Source organism: Chiloscyllium punctatum, chromosome 43 (assembly GCF_047496795.1).
Source record: "Chiloscyllium punctatum isolate Juve2018m chromosome 43, sChiPun1.3, whole genome shotgun sequence".
NCBI lineage: Eukaryota > Metazoa > Chordata > Chondrichthyes > Orectolobiformes > Hemiscylliidae > Chiloscyllium > Chiloscyllium punctatum.
In genome coordinates this window covers 57,023,276-57,033,540 of record NC_092781.1, presented here as the reverse complement: position 1 = coordinate 57,033,540, position 10,265 = coordinate 57,023,276, and the positions used below count along the sequence as shown (strand labels likewise).

At 41.3% G+C, this 10,265-nt stretch overlaps 1 protein-coding gene across 1 annotated transcript; it reads left to right on the top strand.

The window, feature by feature from the left end:
- Positions 1-4,055: 4,055 nt before the first annotated feature.
- LOC140466528 (procathepsin L-like) lies at positions 4,056-9,337 on the top strand. Its single transcript, XM_072562000.1, has 3 exons — positions 4,056-4,214; positions 6,428-6,530; positions 8,960-9,337. The coding sequence occupies exons 1-3, from the start codon at positions 4,163-4,165 to the stop codon at positions 9,057-9,059; spliced, it is 255 nt and encodes an 84-aa protein (XP_072418101.1). The 5' UTR covers positions 4,056-4,162; the 3' UTR covers positions 9,060-9,337.
- Positions 9,338-10,265: the final 928 nt, after the last annotated feature.

Here is a 10,265-nt window from a genome sequence, read left to right as displayed (position 1 = left end):
AAACGAAAATTGGACAATTGTAAATGTGGTGACTTTGCTACTCTCTGATGGAGTAAAGATTCTTGTCAATAATTTTCAATTACTTCTCAACAATGTTGCAGTTACTTCAGTTTCAGGACACAGGGCAGAACATGATGCCAACTCTGGGGTGAGATTGAGACTGGGAGCGATATCGAAATGGGTGGGTGTGTGTAGCAGGATGAATTGCCACATACACCCAGATTTAATTTCAAGATGGCTTAAAATGTAGTTGTGGCAGACTGTGTCAGCGTTCATTCAAACTTGGCTTGGAGAAGGTGTGATGAGTTGCCTTCCAGAACATTTGCAGAATTTTTGATCGGTACTAATCTGTTCGAGAGGGAGTTCAAGGCTTTTGACCCAAAGTCGGTGACGGAATGACAATAAATTTCTGAGCCGGGATGGTGAGTGATTTGAGGGGATTTTGCAGAGAGTGGTGTTAACTGTACCTACTATCCTCCTTGGCGGAAGTGGCTTTCGGTTTGGAAGGTTCTGTCTACAGTCCATCAATCGACTTCACAGCTCGTGGATTGTACATACTGCTATCACTTTGTGATGATAATGGAGGGAATTAATATTTGTGGCTTTGATGCCAGACAAATGGAGTGAATGTCCTGGATGGTGTCAAACCTACTCAGCGTCCAAACATAGAACACTGAACAGTGGAGCGCAGTGCAGGCCCTTCGGACGCCAATGTTGTGCCAAACATTTATCTTAACCTAAGATCAACCTAAATACACACCTCGACAATTGCTGCCGTGCATGTGCTTGACCAGCGGTCGCTTAAATATTCTTAATGTTTCTAACTTTACTACCAAAGCTAGCGGTGCAGTCCACGCATCAAAACCTCTTTGTGGAAATAACCTACCTCTGATATCTTCCCTTTGCTTTCTCCAATGGTCATAAACGTATGACCTCTTCTGACAGCCTTTTTCCTGGGTACACGACTCTGGTTACCTTCCACTTCTTTTTCCAAGCCATTTAAAAAAAAACAACTTTCCTTAATCCAAAATCTTTATCCAAACAATTCAAAATCCTATATCTGCGAACATTTTTCAGTACCTTGCTGACCACAGACGTAAACCTACCATACTATAATTTCCAGGTTTTTTCCCTATTTACTTCCCTGAAGAGAAGTACAATATATGCCTCCCTCCAAACATGAAGAACTACTATGGAGAGTTTGGATACAAAGATCATTGCCAGATGTGCAGCAACCTAATTCCTCACTTCTCGTTGGAAATGTGGATAAATCTGATCTGGCCGTCGAGATTTAATCATACTCATGTTTTCCAGAATTTCCACCAAATCCACATTCTTAATATCAATCTGCTCAAGCCTATTAAGCACTTCCACAGTATTCTCTCTAACATCAAGCTCCCTCTGTCTCATGAATACAATAGCAAAAAAACTCATTTTGATTCTTCTCTACCTCGCCACGCTCGGTGCTTAAGTTCCCTCCACTGGCTTAGATCCAGCTGATGCTCTCTCAGATCATTCTCTTATTCCTAATGTACGTGTGCAAAACATTTGGATTTTTTTCAAATCCTTCCCGCCAGGGCTTTCTCATGCCCCCAACCAGTTTTCATCAGTCCATTTTTGAGTTCTTTCCTTTCGACCCTGTAATCTTCAAAATATGCGCCAGATCCTCTTCTACTCTTGTCATCCAGGGCTCCTTCCCTTTACAATTCCACACCGGTCTCATTGGGACAAAGTTATTCAACATAGCAAAGAAAATGCTCCACATTTCTGTTGTGCATTTCCGTAAAGGAATTATTCCTAATTTACACTCCACAGGTTTTGTCTAAGAGCAGTAAAACATCCCGTCCCCAGATTAAATTTCCTCTCATTAAGTCAGTTTCTATTCCTCCCCATGGCGACCTCAAATTTGAGGCATTTATGTTCTCTGTCACCAAAATGCTCTGCCACTGAGTTATCTGGCACCTGGCCTGGCGAATTGCTTCACACCAAATCTAAAATGGCCACCCCAGTCGTCATATCTACTTATTGCGTCAGGAATACTTCCTGGAAACACCTAACAAAATCATCTCCATCCAGATAATCTGCACCACGTATTTTGCAATTAATATTGGGGAATTTCAAATCACCCTTATCAGCAAATTCTGTTATATCTGCACGTTTCCAAGATCTACTACCCAATCTTTCCAATGTCTATAGGAGACAACCAATAAAATAACTGTTTCTTTCTTTGTTGTCGGAGCTGCAGTCATCCTGGGAAGTGGAAGTATTTCACCATATCCTTGCCTTTTGTTTAGTTGATGGAAAGACTTCAGAGATGTTGATAGTGTGCAATTCAGTATTGGTTAAATTCTCTCCCATGTTGGATTATGTCATTGCCTGTCACTTGTCTGGTAAGAATGTTATTTGCAGTTTAATTTCGCAAGTGGAGATATTGTCCACACTTTGCCCCATTGGACACAGATTTCTTCAAAATATGATAAATTCAAATGGTGCTGACAATCGTGTAGATATTCCCCCTGCGTACCTTTTGGATAGAAGGCCAGTGATGAAGCATCTGGGTGTATGTGGCAATTCATCCTGCTACACACACCCACCCATTTCGATATCGCTCCCAGTCTCAATCTCACCCCAGAGTTGGCATCATGTTCTGCCCTGTGTCCTGAAACTGAAGTAACTGCAACATTGTTGAGAAGTAATTGAAAATTATTGACAAGAATCTTTACTCCATCAGAGAGTAGCAAAGTCACCACATTTACAATTGTCCAATTTTCGTTTAAACACGGGCATTGAGACCATACTTTAGACAATCAATATACACCATCATTTCCAACATGCAAGAATTTACAGAGAGGCCGAGGGGTGCAGGTATATAATTCCTTGGAAGTGGAGCCGAGGATAGATAGGATGGTGAAGGAGGCATTTGGCATAGTTACCTTTATTGTTCAAAACATTGATACAGGTATTGGGACGTCATATTGCAGCTGTACAGGACATTGGCGAGGCCACTTTTGGAAAACTGTACACACTTTTGGTTGCTCTGTTAAAGGGGGGATGTTGTTAACTTTCACAGGGTGCAGAAAATATTGACAATGATTTTGCTGGGATTGGGTTACAGTTATCGGGAGAGACTGAATAGGCTGGAGCTTTTCTCCAGTGGAGGTACAGAGGCTGAGTGGTGACATTATCAAGGGCTATAAAATCATGAAACACATGAATCGGGTAAAGAGCATAATGCCTTAGCCATGGGATCGGAGTCCAAACCTAGAGAGCCGAGCTTTAAAATGAAAGGGGAAATATTTGAATAGGCACTGAGACTAATACTAATTAATTGTAATCCAATAACTCTAATGATGTCATTATTGACGGTTTGGGAAACGTTTATCTGCATGTGAAGAATTTAATTCACTACTGTACGATCACAAGTTTCAGATGAGTCGACAGAAAACTGTGAAGAGCCTCAACTCTTTCTAATGTTGTTTCGGTATGAGCTAACTAGATGGTGAGCTTGATTGGGATATTGAGTTGTTAACGCAAAGTACATTTTTTGTTATTTTCTCACATTTCAAGTCATTTGTAATACCATTGCTTGGTCTCAGTGTAGAATGTTTCGAATACATTGAGCAATAAACATTAAGTTTGACACAAGAAAACTCTAAAAATGATCTGAGTTGTAACTGTCTCGCGCCGAGTTTCATGTATGTATGGAAAGACCTCCCTGAAGAAAGGGCGGAGGCTGGTAGAATTACAAATTTAAAAAGGTACGGAGATGGGTATATGGATTGGAAGTGTTCAGGGCCAAGTGGTCGCAAATGGGAGTACAATACGTCAGGATATGTGACCGGCGTGGACGAGTTCGAACAAACAGTTTGTTTTCGTGCGAAGTCACGCAAAATGTGCTTTCTTCTAAACAAATGGTGAACAAATATCGCACAGATTTAGGAAAATAAATTGGCTGCCAAAGTCGGAATGCAGAAACGAGTCATGCAAAGAAAAAATAACTTTATTATGATCTTAACGAGTATTCCTTTTGAACATTTTGTTTAAAATTTAGCATGGAGACTGCAGATTTGAACCAGATAAAATTGCTGCTAAAATCACTGACTACAAATGGGTTTCACGAGGCGAGGCAGCATTGGAACAAGCAGTGAGAGAGATAGGACCGATGTCTGTTGTGATTAATGCAAGTCTGAAATCCTTTCAACATTATAAAGGAGGTAAGTCGCAGAGCCCTGGATGATGTCTTTGAATCAGATTATCGACTGTTCAAGAAAAGGTATTAGAAATCATACATCTACAGACACATTTACTGTCACTATTTTGGTATTAATATCACTGCAAAGTTCACCATGGACCATGACCCTGACCCTTGTTCCTCCCTACACTCCTCCCGTGTAACATGCCGTCCAGTTCTGTCAGATATCATCGAGTTAAAGCTAGACTATGCTACAAGGTGAGCTCATGAATGGTAATGAGAAATGGACCTGCTCCATTCGGAGTGATGCAAATAGCTCAAACGTTGTGCTAAAGCTAAGAGAACTGACAGTGAGGTGTAACTGTCCTGATGTGCTGCTGAGTACCTGCACATGTCAGCGTTTTATTAATTGTAAACTGTAGACGCTACACTCACTGTATCTGGATTAAGAGGAAGGGCGAGACCTTCGACTTGAAATCTCTTGGCCTCCTGCTGAGAGTCTTTCACTCTCTGCTCCACCTCTTCTCTCAGCAGCTGTTTCTATTCTGTTCTTGATCTCCTCTCGTGTGGCGACTCGAGATGACTTGCAAAGACGGTGGTCTGAACAGGGAGGTGGACGCCTGCACAGCTTCCTTGTGATGATGACACAGGTCGTCTCCATGTGCAGGACCATTCCCTATTGACTCCATCAACATTTCAAATCACAAAGCACTTCTACTGTACAACCCACAATTGGAGACAAACTCGAAAAAACACTGAATGCAGATTGGATCTCCTTCATTACCCCAGGTGGAGGATTTTTTAATTTAACAGAATGTGTTAACACACATGGCAGCAAACTGATATTATACACGGTCAGGTACCATGGTCAGTGTCTTCTGCAAATGTTTGGTAAATTATTTCTACACTGAAAATAATCTCAGCAAGATACTATATCAATCATTGATATAAAAACAACAGCAAAAATTATATAAAAAAGGAAGAATGAAACAGATAGTCTGTGATTGGGTGGAACAAGGAAATTAAATAAGAAAAGGGATGGTGGTCCAGTGCCAGCAGGAATGGACAGGAGACAATTAAAGAAAGTAAAGAAATGTATGCAGAAAGTTTCAGGGCCTGAGGGAGTGTTATTTTAAAAAAAAGAGACCTCGAGGCCCGCGTGCATAATTCCATGATTTTGGAGTCACACGTCGACAGGGGAGTGAAAGCAGCATTCGTCAGTGCATTGAGTATATGCTTTGCGATGTCATGTTCCAGCTGCAAAGGACATTGGTAAGGCCAGTTTTAGAATTTTATGTTAAAGTCTGGACTTTCTGCTGTAAGAAAGATGTTGTTAAATTTGAAAGGATCCAGAAAATATTTACAAGGACTTAGCAAGGGTTGAAGTATTTGAGGGTTAGAGTGAGGCTAAATTGAGTCTAGCTTAGGGGTTTGCTAGAGAAGCACAGCAGCACAGGCAGCATTTGAAGAGGAGGAAAATCAAGTTTCGGGCAACAGCTCTTCCTGATGAAGTCGATATTCCTCCCTCCTCAGATCCTGCCTGACCTGCTGTGCATTTCCAGCATAAGTCTAATCTGGACTCTGATTTCCAGCATCTGGACTCCTCACTTTCGCCCGAGGCTGAGAAGGCTGCAGCCTTGTTCGCTGGTACGACAGAGACTGAAGGGTGAGCTTGTGGAGGTTCATGAACAATAATGGGTATGGGACGAATAAAGAGGAGGAGAGTACAAAACTAGAGACCGTACGTTTAAGGTGAGAAGGAAAAGATTTAAAGGTATCTGAGGAGCAATGTTTTCACACAGAGCATGGTACGTGTCTGGAATGAAATACCAGAGGAAGTGGTGGAGAGTGATACAAATACAACATTAGAAAAGGCATCTGGATGGGTAGATGTATAGGAATGGTTTACAGGGATATTGGCCAAGTGCTGAAAAATAGGGCTAGATTGGTTGAGGATATGTGCTCAGCATGGACTATTTCGATCGAAGGATCGAAGCATTTCTACGCTATAAAAGTCTATGACTCTGAAGGATGTGCCGAGAGGAAGTGAGAATGGTGGAGGCGATGTCATTGGGAAACATTGATTAAAGTCAACAGACGTCATGGTGCGGAGTGAGGACGATCAATTTGAAGACAGTTAGTAAAAACAGACATGTCAGTGTTCATGAAACAAAGCTAAATTAACACTAATTAAATATTTCACAGATAAACCATTTAATATGTGTCTCCTTACAGGAGTTTACTATGATGAAAATTGCAATGGATATGTAACCGATGAAGTGCTGGTGGTTGGTTTTGGAATTGAGGATGGAATGAAGTATTGGCTGGTTAAAAACAGGTCCGTACTCTTTGAAATAATAAACACCTGATCACAGACGGAGAAGGGAGAGTGGCATGGAATGAATTTCCTGTCTCTGTGCTGCAACCTTTGTATCTGTTCAACGAGCACGTAACTCTGTATTTATCTGGAATTGAATGCTTAATGGTTGTGCTGTCTGAGATGATATCTAAAAAAAAGTCAGAGGCAGGTATCCCATCACCAAGTAACGCTGCACTTACAAGTGTACGGTTCTTGTCTGAAGTATTGCTTCGCACAGAGGCAGGCATCAGAGTGTCATTATCCCTGAATCACAACCAGTTTTTAAACTTACCAGTACAAATTACAAACATATGGTTAAAATTAACAGCTATACACAACAACAGAAAACAATTTCCTGGGGAAATGGGCGGCAAAGTCATATCTCAAAACCAACTGTACAACCTGTTCACAGGGAAACAAGGACAAAGCTCTAATCACTTGTCACTCGGACACTGATGGGATCAGATTAACAGCCCCAATTCTGGAACGTAGAACATAGAACTTTACCGCCCAGTAAATGTCTTTTAACACTAGATGTTGCGCTGACCTGTGCAACCAATCTGAAGCCCATGGAGCAAATACTATTCCATTCTCGTACATATTCCTGACCAATGACCATTTAAATATTCTGAAATGTGGCAAGACCTCCACTGATGCAGGCAGAGTTCCAAGCCCCGACAACAATCGGAGGAAAGAAACTACCACTGACATCTGTCCAATGTCTATCTCTGTTGATTTTAAAGCCCTCCTGCCAGCCATCGCCATTCAAGGAAAAAAAGCCTCTCACTATCCAACCTACCAAATATTTTAATTAACTTATGTGTCTCAATTAATTCACCTGAAACTTTATCCTACCGAAAACAGCCTAACTCCCTCAGCTTTTCCTTTTGCTATCTCCCTCCATAACTGTCGATTGCCCAGTAAATCTCATCTGAACCCGTTCCAAAGCATGCACATTCTTCCTGTAATACGGTGACCAGAAGTGTGCATATTACCCAGAATGTGGTTGCGACAGAGTTTAGTATGGCTTGAAGCATGATCTCCTGTTTCCGAAACTGAATCCCCCTAACAATCAAAGCTAACACACCATATGCCATCCCAATAACCCTATCAACCTGGGAGGCAATATTCAAACATCGATGTACCTCGACACTGAGATCTCTGTGCTCATCTGCACAAGCACGAATCTGACCATTCGCCCATTACATTGGATTCTTTCCAAACTGAATCACCTCACACTTTACCGCGTTAAACTGCATTCGCCACCTGTCGTCATAGCTCTGCAGCTTATCTACTTATGTCTGCAATCCATACATCCTTAGTAACTGTCAACACCTCTAACGAACTTAATATCATCCGCATATTAGTCCACCATCCTTCTCATTCATTCAGTTCATTTCTATAAAAATCGACTAACAAAAGTAGATCCGAAACTGATCCTTACGGTACTTTATTAGTAACTGAACTCTAGAATGAATATTTTCCATCAAGTACCACCGTCTGTCTCCTTTCAGCCATTTATTCTTTGAGGCATCGCTGGCTGCCGTCATTACAATCACGGCAGTCAGGTTTGGAAGAAGCAGTCACATCTTCAGGGCCAGATTGGATACAAAATGTTTGATTAAAGAAGTCCTGTGGTTCTGGTGGACACACACACACACACACACACACACACACACACACACACACACACACACACACACACACACACACACACACACTGACACATACACACATTTCTACTTGATTTCCCAGAAGAAACAGTATGTGGGTCGCTTATAAGAACGTACACATTGTTGTGTAGTAAGGTAGATAGTATTACAGTTTAATGGGTGCTGGAATAGTTTGGTAAAGCTTGGAAATGTGATTTGGGCAGGGTAACCAGATATGGAACAAATTCTGAGGCCGAAGTATCCTTGCAGTTTAGGAGACACGGGGTAACCTTTGCCCAAATCAACTTATGCTCTGCACAGTCTCTATCCTGTGGCAGGCAATCTCAGAACGATGTTGGTTGAAAAAAAACCCTGAGAAAATCTCCTCCTCCATAAGGCAAGAAGGAAATCTCCAGGAGGCCATATACACTTTCACTCGTCCCTATTCAATTAGAACTTCGTATCCACTCCAGCTGCAGACTATCCCTGATATTGATCTCACCTCATGCCATTTGAATTGTTGTAGTGAGTCTATACGTAGTGTACAGATCAGCAATTGATGTTAAAGAAAACAATTTACTCTTTCCACCCTGATGCAACTTATTCTTTACAACTCATTGTCTAGCTCAGTAATTCCAGAATTCAGTCCCTAAAATAATTCCAATTGCATACCAGAGTTAAAACAGCTGCTTCTCCAAACATGTCTCTTTTATCAGCATTTTGATTCCAACACCAATGCACTTTCTTACTTTCCAGCTGGGGAACAGACTGGGGTGAAGACGGGTACATCAAAATTGCTAAGGATAGAGGGAATCACTGTGGAATTGCCAGTATTGTGCGGTACCCTATCGTGTAACGAGCCAACTGATAAGACAGAGCTTCATCAATCCCAGCTGAATGAAAACCCGGACCATTTCTGTTAATGCTGACTCAGTCAATGACATCGCTTTAATTGTCTGCTGCAAATTTAAAAAGTGAAATAATGACGATTTTTGCCATTTCTATCGCTTCATATAAAACCAATGGCATAGTCTGATTGATACGTATAGCCACTGTAAATGATAGAGTGAATAAATTCTCCAGCTTGGAGAAGACAATAATCTGCCTGTACTGCTGATGTCCAACAATATAATAAAGGCTGCCAGCAATCATTTTCAGAGTTTGTTTGTCCAAAGGAACGTATTTGTTTTTGTGCCTAATGAATTGCCTTGTCTGCTATGAAATCTATTGTCAAACCATATTGTAGACAAATGCACAGAAAATTTGAAGAGTCTGCGTTTTTGACACCAGCACAGTTACTGAATAAATGCAATGGGGTTGTTGAGGACAATAAGGCTTAATTGAACAGACTCGAACCAGAAACCCTCCTGGAAACACGTTAAGCCGGTCAGACTGTAGACTGGGAGTGTCCCGATGAGATTCAGTTCAGACAAATGCGAATATGTAGTTTCATCTACTAATTTTCACTGAACAGAAAAACTGGAAAACCGAGTATTTTAAGTATGGCAAAGCAATACTTGTGGAGAATCGTCAAAGACAAAAAGAGGTCACACACAGATCTTGTGAAATAGACGAATACTGGTTTATTTCTGACGATATCATGGGCAAGAGATATTGCTAGGAGTGGTGCAGCATGGACACACTGCACAGATAATTCCAGGATTCTCTATCCCGTGCTGCAGATACAAATAGTGTGCATAGTGTTACATCCGTGTTCTGGTCGAGCATTGTTAATTCCAAGACAATATGACTTAAATTATATTGAATGGAAAAAATATATATAATCGTAACAGGGGTGTCCGTTCCTCATCTAGTGCAGGTTCTCATCTCCAGTATCCTTGTTTCAATGCTTATGCAGGCTGGTGTGCAATCTTCCATCGTATCAGGTGTCACTCAGTCTCGGTAGGCTTTGTGGGGTTATGTACTTGAGGAGACTGGGGATGTCCTCACATCACAACGCTTCTATAGAGATGATGCTATTGTGAGCTAGGAATACTGTTGTCAGATCATCTCAGGAGGGGATTCATTGAGTTTGCAAGCTGTTCAGAAAATGGCTTGTTTT

Bases quoted from the DNA above. Each gene is read 5' to 3' on its own strand.
- LOC140466528 (XM_072562000.1), top strand. From the start codon at position 4,163: ATGTCTGTTGTGATTAATGCAAGTCTGAAATCCTTTCAACATTATAAA. The intron at 4,215-6,427 runs GTAAGTCGCAGA...GTCTCCTTACAG, and splicing joins CTTTCAACATTATAAAGGAG to GAGTTTACTATGATGAAAAT. The intron at 6,531-8,959 runs GTCCGTACTCTT...CTTACTTTCCAG, and splicing joins TATTGGCTGGTTAAAAACAG to CTGGGGAACAGACTGGGGTG.